General features: G+C 34.2%; 1 protein-coding gene across 2 annotated transcripts in view; it reads left to right on the top strand.

Moving 5' to 3' along the window:
- The first annotated feature begins 6,127 nt into the window (after positions 1–6,127).
- Positions 6,128–22,636, top strand: part of LOC138304713 (uncharacterized) — a 141,320-nt gene continuing 124,811 nt past the window's right edge. For both annotated transcript variants that reach the window (XM_069244951.1, XM_069244950.1), the window contains exon 1: positions 6,128–6,484. In XM_069244951.1, the coding sequence (XP_069101052.1) occupies positions 6,193–6,484 (292 nt within the window). In that variant the 5' untranslated portion in view covers positions 6,128–6,192. The remainder of the gene's footprint in view (positions 6,485–22,636) is intronic.

Below are 22,636 nucleotides of genomic sequence, written 5' to 3'. Positions count from 1 at the left end.
TAAAAAATAATTAATTGCATCCCGAAAAAATTCTGTGGCACTATATCCTATATGGAATGAAGTACTGATTGCGCACGCACAAAAGGCAAACGAAATTATTTCATATTATTTTTTGTGTTAATTAGACATATATATATACACGATTAAACACCAATTATTGTTCAAATGATGAATATCATCTACATATGTATGTTCTGTCGGCGGTGGAGCATCTTTAAAACACCAGAAACAAGATATATTACATTTCGTAGATTGTGTAGTTTATGTCAAACTGTTCTGCTGATTATGGCACATAATCAAACACTACGCATTCATAGCTTAATCATTTGAATAGTATAGATATGTAGGATTTGAATAGTATAGATATGTAGGAGGGGAAATTTGCTATCCATCATACATGTATTTGCTCGTAGTGCAAGAATCTTGTGATATGTATTCACCTAAACAAGTGTGAATATATTACTAAGTTCGATCTTGTTTGGATTCACGATCGCTTAAAGTGTATAATAATATTATCCTACTTAAGTACCAAAAATCAAATTCGATTTGAAGAATTCTCTTCCATACCTGATTTTAATGTGTTCCTTGGGTTTAGTCATCACCTGTTACATTATTTTCTGTATTTATACAACGTATTTTTTAATTCATATTTTCTATCGTTCCACCGCCATGGCATCGACATGCTATCTCACTCTCGGTATTGCCCATTTCCTTTAATCTTAGTCACGTCTTTACGTCATCTTCCCCTTCTCTGAGTGTTTATTTCGTTTGACATCATACAAGTACTTTTCATTACACCATTATTTAAAAGGGATCAATGTGACATTGCATTCAATTTACAACATTAACGGTTACCAGTAAAAATCACACAATATACAAAGTCGAGTTTTGATAAATCAAAATTATACAGCTTGATCTTTCTGTCAATTCATACAATGTTAGATGAATATTTAAGAGCGGTCACTTTCAAAAGCGAAATAAATTTATAACTACACAACTTGATCCTGTCCATAAGCATTTCTACCTTGATTTGTTATCCAATCATGTAAGTGTGGGTATGACACCTGTGTCCGGTCATACGAAGTTTCACCCTTTTTATAGGTGACACGGTTATCCAAGTATTTGACGGAAATAAAAGAAAAGCAACTCTGATGGAACTTTACACTAAAACATTAAGAGAGGGCGAGATTAACTTAGTAACGAGCTTACCCCTATGATTTCATTGAATTTCATTCAAAAATATTTACACTCCGAGTGTTGTTTGTTTCTTTATACAAACATTTCACCATGAATACACTATGAATGCAGTATGAAAACCGAGTTTCACCACCGGATATGTAGATAGCTTCTGCTATTCATAGCCGCTATGAAAATTTTCAAAAAATCCATTCAATCCATATTCAACCATTTCATAAAAAGAAAATATATTGAAATAAAAATGTATACTAATATAAATATTTTATATTAGTAATGTGTTTTTGGTAGCAGAACGAGATGGTACGAATATAGTGATGAGATGTCGAATAATCTAAAGAAATGTAATGACCCTGTTTTTGAAAATTCATGTTGTCCTTAAATTTGACTTTCATTTGCTCTTATTGCGCAAATGAAAACACTCTTATTGCGCAAATGAAAAAGTCCAAAAGTCTTACCCATGCAATTTTAAACCACGCATTTCAGTGTAAGCATACATCTTTAGAATTCAAATCCCGTGATAAAATCATAATCATGAGCGAGGCTGAAAAATACCTAGATATGCATTTTATCACAAGTATTCCTTTAATTCACTCACAAAATATAATGAGCAGGGCGGAATTTTTATATATTTATTAGAAAAGATGTGTTTAACATTTCAAAGGAAAACCTCAATGACTACACGACTTTTAATTTGTTTTGGGGATTGCGTTGATATAATGAACACTCCTTAACTCTTCTTCGAATAAAAAAACTTTCAATGAAATATTTTATATATCGATGACATTGGCACGTTTGTCACCTGTTCATCACAGTTGAGAATCGTTGACATATATTTGGTTTAAATATCTTTATTATGGCTCTGATCTGGCCTGTTATATTACACTGTAGTAAAGAATATAGCTTTATTAAGGAAACTATGACACAAAATTGTCAATATGAATTTATAAAGTGTTGTTGATCTTTGTCGACACTGTAACGTTGCTTCAAAACCTCGTTATTCTGTTAGTAAAAAACTGTGAATCAAAGATGACTCATCTACTTCAGTGTTTTTAAATTTTTCTTTGTTATTCCATCCGCCTGTCTTCATTTTAGCACAACGTGTTTGTTATTTCTGTTAAAGAACTGAATAAAATTATTTAGCATGGTAACTTAAATGCCTTCAGGACTTTACTGAGTGATGGTCTAGTAAAAATGTTTTTAAAATGTCGTCTATCGTTCCTTTTCAATTACTCCCTGTACACTATTTTGTCAACGTTACCACAGCGATGTTAATATATGTCAAAAATCAAAAGATATTAGTTCTACGAAGTTATTTGTTCCTACAGTAGTTACTAACATACGACACGATTTATGGTTCATACAAAATTGGATTCACTTTTGACATTTTTTCTCTCTCACAAATAACGTTTTATATGGATGTATTACATCGCAATTCATTACAACACCTTTCTAATGTAACTGATATAGGCTTTATTTACAACGTACACTGTATTAACACAGAGTCACGGTATCCCACCTCGTGGATGTGTGATAAGGCAGGCGATCTGTGCTACCAAGTACAGGAAGGTTCCTTTGATCAACATACATGTGTGTCCCTTTAAACTGACATAAACTCGCCTATATAGCTTCCTGGTTTATTTTAGGAATGTAAACTACGTTTTATTGGTCGAGAGTCTACTTGTTGTAACAAGTTTGTTTACAGATAAATGTGTTGTAAACATTTAAATTAACATTAAGGAATGGCGCTCGCGTTTTCCCCCGGTTTGTTGCTGCGTTGTAGATTTGTAAATTTGATGTAAAACTTTTTTCAATCTTTATCGGTTTCTTTTATTATTTAACAATGTGCATTCCGCCTGTTGTAGTTTAAAGGGACGAAATGTATATCATTAGATTTAAAAGATAATTGGAAATGGGAGTTTATGTATTGTCGGTTGATTAGTTCCATGACTTGCTCGCAATATAAGACGCCCAATTTGTCCTACATATATAGTTCCTAAATAGATATAACGCATTCTAAAAGCAGGTAGATTTCTTTTGTCAATACAGGCCATTGTGGTTAGAACAGTAGAGAAATATGTCAGTGGTGGTGAGGGATTATAGCCCAATATCAAACCAATAAATACGTGTGTTAGCTTAAGTATTTAACATACAACTCACTGGGAGCAATTCAGATATGGCATTACATAGAACTAACAACCTAAGCCAAATAAATGCACGTGGCCAGTGACATATTTAAGTTAGTAAGATTAACAAAATATGGTAAAGGAGAAAGTCGCTACTAATATCGGTCACTCTTAAATTATTCTTGAGGTACATAAATGGCGAGAAAAAAACAACATAAAAATACGTGCAAGACCATGGCACATCACATTCTGTAAACATGCACGTATTTGCTATCGGTATTGTTCATTTTGCTGTTACAAAGCAATTATCAAAAATAAAACTTAAAAGACAACAGCTGTGTCCACATAACTTCAGTACCTCGAGATATCGCTATTCAAGCGATTTATTATCTTACATTACTGATGTACGTCAAATAAAGGATGTTTCTTGTCGTGTTAAAATTCAACATTGTCGCAGTACTTCCAAATGAATTTTGAATTTGTGTTGCGCTTTCACCAAGTCTACTATTTCCACTCCGTTGCTGTACGATGGACACTAGAACTATACCGATAACCAACTTTTCGCGAACGATTTATTTTCGTGTAATTTGCAGCCGATAAGAATTCGCAAAATTATGTCACCGCAAAACTTATTTACCTTTAAATCGTGAAATTATATCGCCTCGAAATTAAGTCGGTTTACAGTATCCTATACCACTACATACAATCATATTTGTGTCGCTATCAACCATACAATGTAATTTTTACTGACGTTTCACAGAGTAAATTTGCCAATGCATTTAATATCTTGCAATAGGATACGATAATTTTATTCTCTTCCCCTTTCCGTCGGCATTGAATGTTTTTATGGGAAAAAATATATCATTAACTATTTTTCGCTGGAATCCACTTCAAAATTAGAACTGTGAGTTGTATTCTACAAGACACGTTGGTATTCCCCTACTAGTTTACAAACTGGTCAATTTATCTTTCAAGTGTGAGTTAGATATCCCGAAGGTTAAGTGCTACTCCCTGTGTACAGAAATCAGCACAAAAAGTTCTGTTTGTTTAAGAGATTTTAAAAACCTTTGACGTATCTTAGTTTCATCTTTATCAATATTTTACATCCTGTCCCCATGCTCCAGTGGGTATCTTGAAAACAACTTATCTATTGCAGGGGCGTAGGAAGCGAGTGAAATTTTGTAAAAATGCACATTTGAAAGAAAAAAGGGTCCTCCTGCATCTTTTTGTTCTTCATTTTAGAAAATTTTCGGCTGCGCGGCGCGTTTTCTAAAATGTTCAAGCACGTAATGTTCAAACCTTTAATAATGAAAATACAATACACACGAACTAGACTAAAAAATGTCCATTAAGGGATTATACTATTTCAAAAAATGCTTCATAAAAGATTAATTTGTTTATTTATCTTGACAATACAATTAAATCATTATTATTTTGAGTTACACAACAAAGTGTCGATAGTGTGGATCCGGTATGTTCAGATTGAGCTGGGTTGCATAATGGTATGACGACACTCACAAGTATCATTTCTAAATACAGGTAACTTTAAATCGAAAAATTGCCGTGTTAAGAATGCTTTAAAATCATCAAAATACAAAATCGTAATATTTTTTCTCAGGGGGAGACCCCCGTACCCCACAAAAACCAAAATCTCGCGCCTACGGCGCTCGCAAATTCAACAAAACATATCGTAAAACTCATCTCAGCCATTCTTTATTGTGAAAAAAACTTTTCGGGGGTCTCAATTCCCGGAGGAGACCCCCGGACCCACAAAACACCAAAATATCGCGTCTCCGCGCTCGCAAATTCAACAAAATGCATCGTAAAACTCCTTCTAAATCGTACAATTTTTTCCCGGGGGGAACCCCGGAACCCCCAAGCACCAAAATCTCGCACCTCCGGCGCTCGACAAAACATCGAAATACATTGTAAAACTCATCTCAGTCATTCTAAAACTTAATGTTTTTCCATGGGATCCTCCCCTCCAAACTCACACGCTATTTTGCGTATTCCTTAATTTCCAGTTAGCGATGCCGCTGCCTATAGATGTGTTCAAAGATTACATGTAATGAATCTCCAGTGGGTGCGGGGGGGGGGGGGGGGTTGTTACGAAATATTGAGGAACTTTGCCCCCATAACGTTTCTACTTTCTACGCCACTGTATTGCGCTTTAGGTTTCAGATTACCATTTTATCAAATGTATTGACGACGGAGATTGTCAGTGATATATTACTTGATGAACGTAATTCACGATAAAATTATATGTATCAAGCAACGGAGGGAAAAGAAATATTGTATACCCAGGACTGATATTAAAACATTGTCAGACTCCGTTGAAAGAGATTGTTTAGAATGTTGACTAAATATCTGTTTTTCTAAGTTGTTTCTAGTTCTGGAAATAACTTTAAAACTTTTTTCATCATAACACTGCTATTTGTCAATCAACTTGATCCAAAGCCATATATAAAATTAGATGTTTTCGTATTTGACTAGGTTAATCCTAGATCGGACTGGATTATAACTATTTTTGCAATTACTTATAAAAACTTAAACTATTTTCAAAAGAATATTGATACTTAATTGACCCCATTAAGATAACATCTTTTCATTATTTACAGGTCCATCATTAGATAAAAGAGAATACAGGTACTCCAAAGTGGGTGTAACGTTTACATGCTGGAAATCCCGTATTAACTTCCCTAGTCTATGCATGGTGATAGATCTGTGTGGTATTTATACTAATCGGGATCATTTACACAACACCGATCTGTGTGTATATATTGTACCGCACGCTGGTCTTTAACTAGTTATTCTTTGAGCGGCGCAAGACGTCGCGCGTCAATTTGATCTTATCCTATATGCATGTGTCGCAATGGCGCACGTGCAAATGTGCACAATATATATATTGCTACTGTTGCTGACCATAGCACAGGGATGTAGTATAACTGGCAACACATTGACCGTCAGTGCTGGGACATCATGTACGCTAACGTCCAGCGTCACAGTCACCACTGTCCATGTGGACGGTACCATGACAATCTCTGGGACGGTCACAATCACAGCCGATGAGATCTATGTCGGCTACACAGGCTGGATAAAAGCGGATGGAGACGGAAGTGGTGCTCAGCAGGGCCCGGGAGCTGGATCATCCGCAGGCTCCGGAGGTAAATATAAGCCTTGTCCTTAGAATAGGTTGTTAAAGTTGCAAGAAATAAAAATCATTGTTGCTTATTAGAAAATGTTGCTTTAGTTGCTAGAAAAAAAGATTGTTAAAGGTAATTTTGAGAGAAAAACAATCAGATTTTCATCAAACATCGCTACAAAAATAACGTAACCACTAGGCATAACAGAAAAGTCAAATTATCAATTTATATCTATAACAAAAGAAACATCTACATAAATAAGTGTAAATAGCATCTTACTTCAAGAAGAAACATTCGCGATTTTAATGGATTACAATAAAACACAAGATTTGGGGTTTCGTTTAAACGCCAATATGTTTTATATAAACGGAATGGTCACAATACGCTTGTCAAACTTGTTTGAAACACCAGATATATGGTCAAAATACAATATAACCTGAAAGAAAAACGAACTTCCAATCAACTGATATTCATTTTTTTACTTGCACGTCGCATAAAAATTGTAAACCTTTATAAGTCCGATGTTGAATATTTAAATATATCAGTTATTTCAGAAAATTCTATTTTAAATTTATTTCGTCAACTCAGTATTTAAAAGCTTCGAAATACAAATCAATGCAAAATTATAGCATTCTTCAGTTTTCACTCGTTCACTATTATATGCCTACTTAAACCAGCTTTCTTTCTTGGCTATTAAATTTCGCGATTTCAATTTCAAAACAAGTTCGAGAAAATTAACATTCGCGGATTTAAAAATTGAATGGTATTTTCTATCAATATAAATGAGGTATATGTTAGTGAAACATTTATTCGCTTTGTTACAGTTACTTTACAGTACATCTATTACGGCTACCCTGACAACAAACTTTCTATAATGCTAGTTTCGAGGATTGTCGATTTCCTCGTTCAGTTATTTATTTGTATATATTTTTTTATATTTTGATTACATATATAGGATATAAGATATTCAGTTCATTACGCACTCCGGTTGTTATTGAAAACAATTACATATAAGTGAAGAAAGGACGCTGTAAGTGGATTGCGTTAGCAAGTTTCCGTCTCATCTTTACTGTCTGTTCCTGCTTCCGATACAGAAATACGTCAGCCACCATATCACCTAACAGTTTGACCAAGCGTTAGTGTTATTGAAGCACATCGGTTGTTTCCTGTAAAAGCATTTTCGAATAAAACAGCATTTTTATCGATGCAATGTATTGGTTATAATATTTTTTATACACGTATTGAAATATATGTCTTAATTTTCCAGGTTATTTCAGAAAATGATATGATAAATATGTGTTATTATTAGGTAAGCAGAGTTATAATAAAATATGCATCATGAAATGGATCCCATCAATCTAGAACTTTTTAGAATTCATTATCAAAAGAGCTTCAGTCGATCGTGAAAATGAATTACCCGTTCGTAAGTTTTTTATGCAATATTGAAATATGATGACCACACATTTAGGTACTTTTATCAGTACTGTACGCTTATTTTCAATCTAACTTCATTTGAATACATTTTTCTTTTTGTGCTGTCCCCGATATCAGGTTTATGTTGCGTTTTATCTAGTGAAGTAAGGATTTCTTTAATATTTACAATCTATTTTGATTATTGCACAAATAAGAATAACCCGTTCCCTACGAGAACCCATATCATCTTCATAGGACATAAGGACATATGTTTTTTTTATGTATTGTTTACATACTTGAAGTATGGTTTGAAATTGAAAAAAAGAATTAAAGGTAAAAAAGCGATATGTCGCTAGAAGAAAATGAGAACATTTTATCATACATATTTTGTATTCATTTCTACTTCATAATTGATTTGGTAGCTTTCGTAAGACGTGAATTTGTAGGTTTTATAAGACGTATATCGTATATTGGTAGTTTTTATAAGACGTGTCGTTTTGTAACGTGTTACACAGTATATCTATTGACCTTAATTAAGGACCTTAATCCTAATTCTAAATTCCAGAAATAACTTTTAGTTTGATACAGTATTAAACGGATTTAGCACCGATTTAATGGCGAGGAACTAACCAGGCAGTGGATACATGATTAAATCTTTTTGAGAAATTTATGGAAATAAAAATATATCTTAAAACTTCAACTGATTTTTCGGCTGATTTTATCAGATACTAGTAACCATTTCTGGTTCTTATCATTTGATTTTCTTACTTACAATATAAGACAAATAAATGGGCATCAAATATACAGACGCATAGCGATTATCTGGCCAATTGGTTTTTGTAATTATAGTTCATGGTTCCGTGTTTCTATTGAAGGGGCATGTTTTCCATACAATTATGCCAAATAGAGATAGGAAATGTAGCTACACTATAGGGGCTGTTCTTGTGTGATTAATGCCAAACCAGTATGGAAATTGGGTCTGTAATGGGGTCTTCTGCAATCATGTCAACGGCTGAACCGAAAAAAAATTTGTTAAATTGTGCAATATGAATGGAAACGTTTTCCCTACCTTAAAAAGCTTCTATAATAGTGCTGCGTTATAATGCGGTGAATGGGTAAAAGTAATAACGTTTCCTATTTACATGATTGTGACCTCGCCATGCGTGCTGATCAACCAAATAATACGTACTTCGACTTTTTACCTAAAACATACGCCGGAATTAGTCGTATATTAAAGTATAATTAGCATATCAATAGTTAGCCGTGTAAATTGTCACTATCTAGATATCTTGTCAAACATGACAATGACAAAGAGGAGCAAAAACAAAACAAAAACACATTTTAAGAACCAATATTTTTCTGAACCCTTATGATCCACTTATTACGACATATATTGATAACTGACATAACTTTTTCATTTATTGATCTAAGGTGAGAAATGAGATACAATATATATAACGTAGTAACGAGTTAAAAACTGGAAAAAAAATCATAGATAAATAATATGTTCACAACTATAAATCAAAGAAAAACATAGATTTCAAACATTTTGGTGACTAAATAACAGATTCTCAATTGAAAACGAAAATTAATACATTGGAATAATTACATGCATTAAGGACAAAACCTCGCTCTAACGGGCTTTACTGGAAAAGACCTATATTTAAGTATGATTATTTTGGATAAAAACTGGACGGTGTTGGACACAGGGACCTGGCACGAAAATTTTTAACCAATAATATACATATATATATTATAGTATCCTTTAGAGGTGTCATGACCCGTACTTTGTAGAAACTCCATTTAAACATCGTGTAGCTCACATATTTTAACCGTCACCGCCATGTTCATTTTTCTCTCGGAACGCTTCTCGACTTAACTATCATGACTACATTATGCAAATTATGTGGTGTTGTGCTTGTGTGTAAACTCGAGAAGCGTTCCGAAGAACAAATGAACATGGCGGTGACGGTTAAAGTAAGAGAGCTACACGATGTTTAAATGAAGTTTCTACAAAGTACGGGTCATGACACCTCTAAAGGAGATTGTGGATGACCACAGTTATGGGTACTGTTTACCACCACAAGCGTAGATTTTGTGATTTTGGCTTGGTTTTTGAGGTATCCATTAGAGCCGAGACGACATATCGACCGGACAGGGAAATGTCTACCTAGCATTTTTTTCGTAAATTTCCCGATTCATCAAGCCATAACTTTGTCAATACTTGGCCAATTTTGTTCATCAAGCACTCAATGGAAAGATCAATTATTTCTCTTTAAGGTAAGATATCCGTCAATGTCGTATAGAACCCATTTATTAAAATAATCACGGTTTTTGAACAAATAGGTCCGTTTTTCTCGACCGCCGAGTTCATACCCTTGATACTATAATATATATATGTATACTATTGGTTAAAAATTTTCGTGCCAGGTCCCTGTGGTGTTGGATGCGTATGAAGCTATACAGAAAGACAATGCTATGCAGCATGCAATGAACCATGATTTATGCATTGAGTCACCGTAAAACAATCTTTTCCTCACGAAACATCATCATGGAAACGACGTTGAAGAAACTTTAATGTGCATATTCAACAAGCAAATAACCTTCTTGTATTCATATAATAAATTCGGCGTCGATAACCGGAATCAATCTTATAAAATGTTTTGATTTTACACTATGTTTGAAAAATATTTATAATTGTATAAGCTGTTTTCGGCGAGTATTTCATTTCAAATGTCAGTTGATGAATGATGAATGGGCGACTAGAATATGCGTTTTGGCTCTAAATTACAATGTATTGACATACAAGTGACTTTAATTAAGCTGAATTTCAATGTAGATGTTGTCTTACTTAACTATACCGGTGGTCAAGTTCTACATTAAATGATAAACACTTGGATTACAACCTTGTCGTACTCTAATGTAAGATTAATATTGACGTTTAGACTGGTAATAATTGACAGATCTTGTGTGGTTTGTTTAACCATCGGACGCTAGCTAGTGAGCCTTTTAGAGGTCAAATGTACTATACGGTTTATATTATTTGTGTACAGTTATTGTAAAGGCATTTATTTTCATTTCGGAATAACCTGAATTTATTGTTATCACAATGTATTATATAAATTAAAGGGGCATCAATTCATCAATGCCATCTACTTACATGCATTTTAGTTTTTCGCGTTCTTGATTTCACAGCAGGTAAACAATTATGTATGTTTTAAAATAGCTTATATAAGAAATTAATGCATGTTTTGCTTGCGGTGATTTAAATGAAAAATCTACGACAGATCAAACCTACTGAACTGCAACTAAGTGCAATACGAAAATAAGGAAAATGTCACAAGACGAAAGCATTAAAAATATATCGTACCACTTGACATCCACAGTGTTTAATATCAGTGAAGTGTCTCAGTCGGTGCATATTCGGCTCGCGTAATCATGCAAGTTTTACATATTAGTTGCGCAGACGATTGTTATATAGCTATAGACTATCGTTCAATTGGTCGGTGTTTTCCGAATGCTCCGGCATCTAAATCTTGCACGTCCTTAAATGATCCCGGCTGTTAATGTGATGCTCATTTAATCAAACAGTTGTTAGGACTATGTAATATGGCTATCGTTATTATTGTGAACGTGGGATGAGTGATTACGAAATAGTAATATTACTATATACATGTTTACTAACGTGTTTATAAATGTGTAATAAACAGAGTAATCACCCCATGGGGCATTTTAGTAGTAGTGGAACGTGACGGCAAGCAGGTACACATAAATTGAGTTTATGCATCAACCACATATCTATTTTTTACATCCGGATCACAGGAGCTCACGTCACAGGGACATGGGATATCACATAAATCCGGAATATTGAGTGACCAAAGTAATCGCAAGGACTAGGGCAAAGAAGATCAGAACATTGGGACATAGAAACTTTGCAGAAGCCGAAGCATCACAGTAACACGAAAATCTGTGTTTACGTCCTATTAACAGCCAGTGTTAATTAAGAACATATTAGATTGAGGAGATGGAGGAAAGCTCCCACGTGGTATTCGATAGTCCGAAACCCAGAAAGGGGGAGAGGGTGATTGTGGTAATATGACGGTACACTTTGGTCACTTACTGGGGCGTTATACGGATCCTGACCATTACAACGCCCGGGATCTAAGTAGGTCCCACAACCAATCCTAACATATCGCGCTGTTATGGTCACTCAGTCAAACTTTTTCGTCGTTATACGACCTTCACCCCTTTGCTCTGTTTTCCTTGACCGTTACTTGACGGGTCGATTTTTGGCGATACATATATATATCTAATGGCTATAAAGTGTCTAGTGGTGAACTTTCAATAATAAGGCAGAATTAAACTCACGCCTCTGGTCTTTATTACGGGTCAGACAGTCGGTTGTGTCGGTTGTGTGAAGGTGACGACCACTACACAATAGATGAGGTATATACAAAACTATTAACGGTAATTACTATCTACCGGTCCCAGTGCTACACTGACCTGGTATCCCCTTCCTGACAGACACGGCCGAACAAGTCTTACAAGAAACCGTAAAATTTGTTATAACCTGAATGGTGGCCTTACTTCTATCATGTAAAGAAACAAAGAAATCAATCGATAGTTTTATCAGTTCATACCGTTCCGAGGTTTTTTGTGAAGTCTCGGTTCAGTTCCCGATATCCACCCATCCCCAATTTTCCCTTGCCGAATTCTCAGAATACGACAATTTCATCATAAGCTGGAAATACAAGCGTACACAAGTTCACGGAATCAATCAAAATAATGCAATATTTGTGACTTATTAATGCAGATACATTTTATTTTTCAATTTTAATTTGAGTAATATTATATAGTTATAATAATATTTAGTGTACTTACTTTACTTGTAAATCTTTGTATTTTTTCAGTAAAGCGGACATTGATGTCACATGGTACTAATGATAAAATCGAAAACATAAAACACTAAGAATATGCGTTTGCACGTTCAAAGCAAAGATAGTTAAAACCTTGTAAGTTGTATGACAGATACGATATACGAGAAGTGTCGATTGTATCGGTACATTTAAACGCTTGTATCTTTGTTACTGAATGTTTCCTATCATTGCGTGCGTGATATAATGCTGAGATTTAAAACTTGTAAGATATCGGTCAATAGCTAGTTTTCCTAATTACGTCCGAGTTTTGCGAGTAAATTGAAGTGTTTAGTAACAATTTCACAAACTATGACCCGATTTTTTTTTCACAGTAAAATATGCCAATAAACATCGTTACTTATCTTATACAAGGCATATTCATTATTCAAGCTTTATTTAATATACTAATTTGTCGTCTTTTAGCATTGATTTAACTTTTTTTTACATTCGTATTCATACAACTAAAATGTACTGGCACAATATTGTCCGCGAAGCCCAACTTCTCAGTAACTGTAGCGTTAGTTGACACAGAACGCGCCGGCTTATCGTTGAAAATGAACCCCCGTTGAAAACTGACCTCGGGTCATTTTCCAACGTTGAAAAATGACCCCGAAAACCGTTGAAAACTGAACTTTCTGCGCACTTTTTACACCGACCCGTTGAAAATAGACCCCGTTGAAAAGTGACCCCATAAGAACTCGTTTTTACACAACAACACAACACGACACCACAACACCACAAAACCACACAGCATCACACAGCACAGCAACACACCAACAACACAACAACACTACACAACACAACACCACACAACAACACATCACATCACACAACAAAACACAACAAAATAACACAACATCACACAATAAAACATCAAACAACATAACATCACACAACACAACAACGCATCACACTAAACACAACATCACAAAACACACAACACAAGACAGCATTACACAACAATACGACACAACATTACAACAAAACATCACACAACACACAACACAACAACACCACAACACACAACCACGCAACAACAATACAACAACATCCAACAACAACACTACACAACACAACATCACACAACACAACATCATACAACACAACATCACACAACACAACATTACACAACACAACATCACACAACAGCACACAAATACAAATCACGCAAACACGCAACAACAACACAACACCACTCAACAACAACACACAACACACACAAAAAACACACACACCTCACAACACATCACAACATAACAACTAAACATCACACAACAAACAAATAACACAACACACAACACAACCACAACACACAACCACGCAACAACAATACAACACCACCCATAAACAACACAATATAACACTCTACAAACAACACACAACACAACACAACATCACACAACATAACACAACACAAAATCACACAACAAAACATCATACAACAACACAACACAACAACACACAACACAACCACAATACAACAACACCTAACAACACAACAATACACAGCAACACATAACCAGACAACAACACAACAGTACACAACATAACGCAACAACACATCACAAAAACATCACGTAACAACACTTTACACAAACACGGAACAACAACACAACACACAACAACACAACACAAAACACAGCCACACAGCAACACACCAATGACACACAACACAATAACATGACACAATCACACATAACAACACAACACAACACATAACAACACAACACCACATAACATAACAACACAACATCACACAACAACAAAACAACACACAACAACACCACAAACAAACAACACACAACACAAAAACACACAACCACAAAACAACAAAACACAACCATACGCAGAACACAACATAAAATATATATATAAAACATGCATTCTTGTATTGCAGGGAATAAATATATATTAAAAATTACTGAATATCTGACAAACGTTAAATCGTCGAAAATATAATCATAAAAAATCATTAAGAAACAAATTAATAATATCCCATAATTATAGTTTTGTAACACTATCCACTGGTACTCGGAAGTGAACACCACATAACAATTCCTTTTTATTTACTACGTTACCTCAGTGTAATATAGCAATTCCTCAGTCTGAGAACAATTAAATTAACATTATCTACACGGGTGAACAAAATAACTATAGAAAAAAATAAAGTTTTGTATTCTCCATAATAAACATACAAAATATTTAAATGAGGTATTTGATACGATAATAACAATACCAAATTTCAATTCAAATCGAGGTGATTACGTAATTTAAATACCATCACAGAAGGGTCGCTTATATTAGGAATGGCGATAACAGAATTCGAGAATTATTTTTGTGCAGAAACATATATACATAGAGATTGGAAACTCCTTCTTTGTCTATGTTGACAGGCAGAGGGACCTCCAGTTTATAGGCATTTTCCCTTGGCTAACTACATTTAAGTGTATTCTTTTAAACATGATACTTTTGCATCAACACAAAGTTTAAACATTATATCATGGTTTGATGTGATCAGTTTTCCCAATTGATGTTATTTAATATGATTTTTGAAAGTATGAAAATGGGCAATTTTACCTGGTTTTTCGAAAATCAGGCATTCAAAACCGGAAGTGCATTTTGTTTTATTAATATATAAGCTAAAATATTGTTTTTTCTTTCCGAAATCGTACTCAACCCATCTTAAAATTACTTAACTTTTATAACATATCAAAGTTATTCTGCTGTATTTAACTATTTAAGAGTTTATCTAAAGGCCTCTAGGGACATAGAGAGGTACTTCTGCCTATCTCTATGTATATATTTTTCTGGTTTGTGCAACAGTTATATATGTGAATGTACTAGGGTCATATTTCAACAGACCATCCGTTGATAGTTTGCCAAGGTCATTTTTCAACGGTCATTTTTCAACAGACCTGCCGTTGAGAATTGACCCTAGACACCGTCAATTTTCAACGGCATGTTCAATTTTCAACGGCATTCGGGGTCCGTTTTCAACGTTGAAAACTGACCCGAGGTCACTTTTCAACGGAGGTCCATTTTCAACGTTACACCGGCTTATCATGGATATCAGAAATGAGGGTACTTTTGCTGCTAACAGAGACGAATGCTTAGCATATAAAACTAGTGACTAGAAATAGCGGAGGTTTTGTGACCTTCGTTGTTTTTCACAAGTATCATAATTTCTTTTTTTTTTCTTTTTTTATTTCACAAATATCATAATTTCTCTCTTTCTTGGTTTTCACAAATAACATTATTTCTCCCTTTCTTGTTTTTTTTTACTCCCCCCCCCCCCCCCGCCACCCCCCCCTCACCTAACTTTTCTGTCTTTTTAATTCTTAATGTAAAAGAAATAGAAACATAATTCAACATAGATCAATATCTCGCAATGAAGGATGAAACATTAGTGGATTAAAGTCACTGTTGATCCCGACACCGACCATGCGTACTTCATTCAGAAAGCATTTCATAATCTAGTTCAGGTATTAATCAGAATTAAGCCCCATTAGAAATGTCAATTTCTTTTATAAAGAACACATTCCGATTTAAAATCTAGAATGTTTTCCAAGTCCTTAAAATGAAAGTTATGAGAGCGATATTGTATGGAACTCGCTAGTCACACAATGTAGGATTAAATAACCTTGTAACAAACAGTTCGGTGTCACTACTACGTGTGAGACACACAGCTGTACACTTGAAGTATTTTCGTGAAAAATATCCTCAAGATGTTCCCCTAAGTGTATATCACTTATTGAAAATGAATGAAAAAGTATTTTATATTTCCTTATGGTTAAATTAAAAGTTAAAACAAGAGACCCAAAGGGCCTGTATCGCGTACCTGTAAAATTAAAATAAATATGGAAAAATAGGAAAAAAGCGAATTAATTTGCCTTATTTCACATAACAAGATGCTAATCATCATCTGGCTACATGGGGGCAAAATAATTTCAGATCAAATTTTGAGATATCGTTGGTCCTCTTTGTCCAAGGACTGCAATAAAAATAACTTACCAGTACTTCATTTACATGTACTGGAAAAATGTTTCTGAATACATTTGGTTAAAATCCATGGAGAACTTTATTACTAGTAATGTTACGAAATATAATTCAAGAAACCCATTAACCTAGTTCACATGAATGCGTTAGCTTGATTAACACCCCACAAACCTTGATCAAGAAACATCTAAATCTTTTATCTTTGCTAAATAAATTTTCGAACTCCCAGGCTTTGTTAAAGAATCGTCTGAACTTTCTTAAGAAACGATTGAATTTGTTCAAGAAACCCCATCTTGCATAAAACAAGTGACCTTGTTAAATAACATATAAACCTTAACCAGGGAAGCTTGAATTGCTCAAGAAACTTCTGAAACTTATTCAATGAACCTATAAAACTTGCTCAAGAAACCTCTGAAACTTATTCAATGAACCTATAAAATTTGCTCAAGAAACTTCTGAAACTTATTCAATGAACCTATAAAATTTGCTCAAGAAACTTCTGAAACTTATTCAATGAACCTATAAAATTTGCTCAAGAAACTTCTGAAACTTATTCAATGAACCTATAAAATTTGCTCAAGAAACTTCTGAAACTTATTCAATAAACCTATAAAACTTGCTCAAGAAACCTCTGAAACTTATTCAATAAACCTACAAAACTGACTCAAAAAACTTCTGAAACTTATTTTAAAAAAACCTATAAAACTGGCTCAAGAAACCTCTGAAACTTATTTAAAAAAACCTATAAATTTGCTCAAGAAACTTCTGAAACTTATTCAATAAACCTATCAAATTTGCTCAAGAAACTTCTGAAACTTATTCAATAAACCTATAAAACTTGCTCAAGAAACCTCTGAAACTTATTCAATAAACCTATAAAACTGGCTCAAGAAACCTCTGAAACTTATTTAAAAAAACCTATAAAACTGGCTCAAGAAACCTCTGAAACTTATTCAATAAACCCATAAAACTGGCTCAAGAAATATGGACCTTGTTTCATTACAAAAGAAGTCTATGACAGCTTGTGTTCCTAACATGTTTTTTCTGTCTTTTTATGCAAGAAACTTGAAGAAGTATCTGCTGTTTTGTGTGGACATCGAGTAGTTTATGTAGGAAAACTATAGAATTTCGACGATGAAGTATCAGGAAAGTTACAAAAGAAAACCAAATATCTAGAAGGACCTGTAAATATACAGAGAGAATGTTACAAAAGACACCTGTGAAGGCTTATGTAAAAAGGTTCTTGAAGCTTATGTAAACAACATTAGAAGCTTGTATAACAAAGTGCAGAAAGGTTGAGCAAGAACTAAGTGAAAGGTTTTGTAATGTCGAATTCCTGCCAATTCTGAGTTTGGTAGTTCTGCAGTTTTGCGGGACAATGATACAACTTTTTTCATAATAAGACTTTGGCTCAATATTACAGGTTGCATCACTGACTGATATTGATGACGGTACATGTAATGTTAGTTATATTCCCCCCTTTCAGTCCATGTCCTGGACACCTTTCGGGATAAAACTAATAATCGAGATCAAGTTATTCAACCAATAAGTTCTTTAAGGTCACGTTACAAATATCTTCGTAATATCCTCGATAGCATTATATAAAATATTAGCTTAAAAATAAATTCACGACATGTTTATTAGATCTAGTTGTATTTAGTGTTTCTACATATGTAATATGGTCCTCTTGGCTTGCTATACCTAGTGTTTAGTCTTTGATCTGGAATTACAGTCCTCGTAAGTCCACTAATGCGATTTCTCTTAGATTAAAGAGGTATTACTAAACACGTTAAGGTCACTATACAATGGTCCAGTTTTGTCCCCGAAGTATTTTATAAGTTCCTCTACATTACCTGCTCGATTAAAATGAACACTCAAAACGCGTTGCAAAAGAAAAGTTTGGAACTCTTTCAAAAAGAAAACGTTATCGACAACGTAGTCGTCCTGCAAATGTCGCACACACTGATCGATAACTGCTGTCAAATAAACTTGTGCTTTATCCGCCATTACCAAATGCTTTTTGTTCCACATCTGACGGAACTTTTTCTAACTTGACCCCGATCTTTAACCTTCCAGGGATTACAACGTTCTCCAATACATTGTGTATGGGTATCTACAGTGATAAACGAATGTTTTAGGGAACGTCAGCGTCTGTTGTCTTTTCTACTTTGTCTTTCAACCGCGCATGTAACAGTATGTTTAGTAGGCATAGAAAGAAACAGCATCTACTGTTGGTACTGTTTTAGTATGGTATGCCTTCTTTAAATGCGACATATTTGGTTTCATATTTTGTTGATATTTTCTTCTTTAAACGCGACATATGTGGTTCTATATTTTGTTGATAATTTCTTCTTTAAACGCGACATACGTGGTCTATATTTTGTTGATACTTTCTTCTTTACACGCGACATATGTGGTTCTATATTTTGTTGATACTTTCTTCTTTACACGCGACATATGTGGTCTATGTTTTGTTGATACTTTCTTCTTTAAACGCGACATATGTGGTTCTATATTTTGTTGATACTTTCTTCTTTACACGCGACATATGTGGTCTATATTTTGTTGATATTTTCTTCTTTAAACGCGACATATGTGGTTCTATATTTTGTTGATAATTTCTTCTTTAAACGCGACATATGTGGTTCTATATTTTGTTGATATTTTCTTCTTTACACGCGACATATGTGGTTCTATATTTTGTTGATACTTTCTTCTTTACACGCGACATATGTGGTCTATGTTTTGTTGATATTTTCTTCTTTAAACGCGACATATGTGGTTCTATGTTTTGTTGTTATTTTCTTCTTTACACGCGACATATGTGGTCTATGTTTTGTTGTTATTTTCTTCTTTAAACGCGACATATGTGGTTCTATGTTTTGTTGATATTTTCTTCTTTAAACGCGACATATGTGGTTCTATATTTTGTTGATACTTTCTTCTTTACACGCGACATATGTGGTCTATATTTTGTTGTTATTTTCTTCTTTAAACGCGACATATGTGGTTCTATATTTTGTTGATACTTTCTTCTTTAAAAGCGACATATGTGGTTCTATATTTTGTTGATATTTTCTTCTTTAAACGCGACATATGTGGTTCTATATTTTGTTGATATTTTCTTCTTTAAACGCGACATATGTGGTTCTATATTTTGTTGATATTTTCTTCTTTACACGCGACATATGTGGTTCTATGTTTTGTTGATATTTTCTTCTTTAAACGCGACATATGTGGTTCTATATTTTGTTGATATTTTCTTCTTTAAACGCGACATATGTGGTTCTATATTTTGTTGATATTTTCTTCTTTACACGCGACATATGTGGTTCTATATTTTGTTGATACTTTCTTCTTTACACGCGACATATGTGGTTCTATATTTTGTTGATACTTTAGTTTTCCGTCCAGAATCAGGACGTGTGTATATTTTCTTAGTAGCTAATCCCGACTGGATTATCGTCACATACTTGACACTCGGAACAATAAACCGGTTACCTGTTAAACTACTTTGTCCGCATCAGGTAAAGATGTTTATTATTTTTAGGTCGTGCTAAGAGTAAGCTTTAATTCCCAATACACCTCGTTACTAAACCCATTTGGGCTGTCGCAATGATGGTGCAATTTCACCGATCTGTGGACAGAAGTCAGAAATTAATACGATTATTGCTGACGTCACTCATTATTTTAAATGGGATCAAAGGTTATCCTGTTATTGACACCCAAATCTATAATGTCTAATGGTTATTGAACAATGATAATGTCATTCATCCAGCAGCAACACCATTAAAAAATATGTACTGAATTCAGAATAGTTTTTGTGTAACGAATTTAGAATACTTTTTTATATAAAAATGTGTGCGTTTTTTACAGGAACGCATAAAGAATTTTCTAGAAATGTTTTCTGTACAAACATGTGTACGAATTTAAAAATGTAAATTTCTGACCAAAAAGAGTATAACGAATTTAGAAGCGTAAGAAGGAGGTATCTGGGAAAACCTAGAACAAGTATACCCGGCTTACTATATACGTCACGATACCGTTATCTGTCAAGAAGTCGTTAGAACAATATTGCAGGTAGGTCAATATCGAGTATAGCCCTTGGGAAATCTCCCCATCTTGAGACCTCTAGGGGTATCTTTAACCAGGGGTCATCTTGAGATCACAAGGGATACTTCAGTATCTACAAACAAGGAAGTAGTTGGTTTAAATTTCTCTCGAAATGCAGATTTCAAATACACTAGATAATTACTGCCTGCAAAACTTGCGCCACTGTTTAAATTCCAATTAATACGTGTCATAACAGGTGTGTGATTGCCATTTAAATATATACTTAAAACCCGAATGTGAAAAAAACAAGCAGATTCGTGGAATTCCCATCCCTCGCTTTCAGGACATATTGTAGGTAAACATTATTGAGGTTAGGTTTAACCCTTGGTTGAAACGTGAAAAAATAAACTGAAGTCTTATTCGAAAGTAAGACATTTAACTTTGTTAACAAGTTAGAAGTAAATCGGTTAATATTTATTACAGTTACGAAAGTGGCAGAAAATGACTTTATTTTTAATTAAATCAAAGGGTCATAACTCTGCTAATTAATATCTGCCAAAAGTGCGATCGAACTTGGCTAAGCCCTTAAGGCATTTAACTTTGTTACCAAGTTTTAACAGTATTAGTTTTAACATTTGTTAGTTATTACACAGAAACTGCAGAAAAATGACATTTGTAGTAAATTAAAGGGTCTTAACTCTGTAAATATCATCCGCTGAAAGAGTTGATCGAACCTGGCCAGGCACTCAAGGCATTCAACCTTGTTACTAAGTTTGAAAAAAATTGATTGATATGTATTACAGTTATTGTACGGAAGTGGCAGAAACTGACTTTTTTTTATTTAAGCAAAAGGCCATAACTCCGCTAAATAAGGTCCGTTGAAAGTGGCGATCGAACTTGGCCGAGTCCTTAAGGCATTTAACCTTAAGCTTGTTGCTAAGTTTGAAGAAAACCGGTTTACATTTGTTACACTTATTGCACGGAAATGGCAGAAAATGGCGTTTTTAGTAATTCAAAGGGCCATAACTCCGCTAAATAAGGTCCATCGACAGTCGCAATCGAATTTGGCTGAGCCCTTAAGGCATTTAAACTTGTCACCAAGTTTGAAGAAAATCGGTTATTGCACGGAAACGAAGTGTTACAGACAGATAGACAGACAGACGGACAAACCCATTAATACCCCCCGTTTCGGAGAAAGCGGGGGATAAAAAGTAATTTAAGGGGGAGAGTAATTCGGATATTGAACACATAACGTGAAGCATAACTTCACTTTCTCTTCTTAATATATGATGGTAATCAGTTAAAGGTACCCGTATTGTCAACAATATTTGATGATAATCGGTTGAAGGTACCCTTACTGCCAAAAATATATGGTGATAATCGGTTAAAGGTACCCTTATTGCCTACAATATTTGATAATAATCGGTTAAAGGTACCTGTATTGCCAACAATATTTGATGATAATCGGTTAAAGGTACCCTTATTGCCAACAATATTTGATAATAATCGGTTAAAGGTACCTGTATTGCCAACAATATTTGATGATAATCGGTTAAATATACCCTTATTGCCAACAATTTGCTGTGGTTACTTTCATCTCTTGAGTCCATATTTAATACTTATATGATACAGCTGTCAACTACTACCTGTAGGTCGATATTTTCACCTGGTAGTCCGGATTCCCTCCACCACGGACATCCTTTTTATGATATTGACTGAAAAGAAATGAATACAAAAATAAACTTAAGAGAACATATACAATTCATGATTTTAATTTATATTGGAAGAAACCCGA

Source organism: Argopecten irradians, chromosome 12 (genome assembly GCF_041381155.1).
Source record: "Argopecten irradians isolate NY chromosome 12, Ai_NY, whole genome shotgun sequence".
Classification (NCBI taxonomy): Eukaryota; Metazoa; Mollusca; class Bivalvia; order Pectinida; family Pectinidae; genus Argopecten; species Argopecten irradians.
The sequence above is the reverse complement of the archived record's forward strand: the minus strand, read 5'-3'. Positions and strand labels throughout refer to the sequence as shown.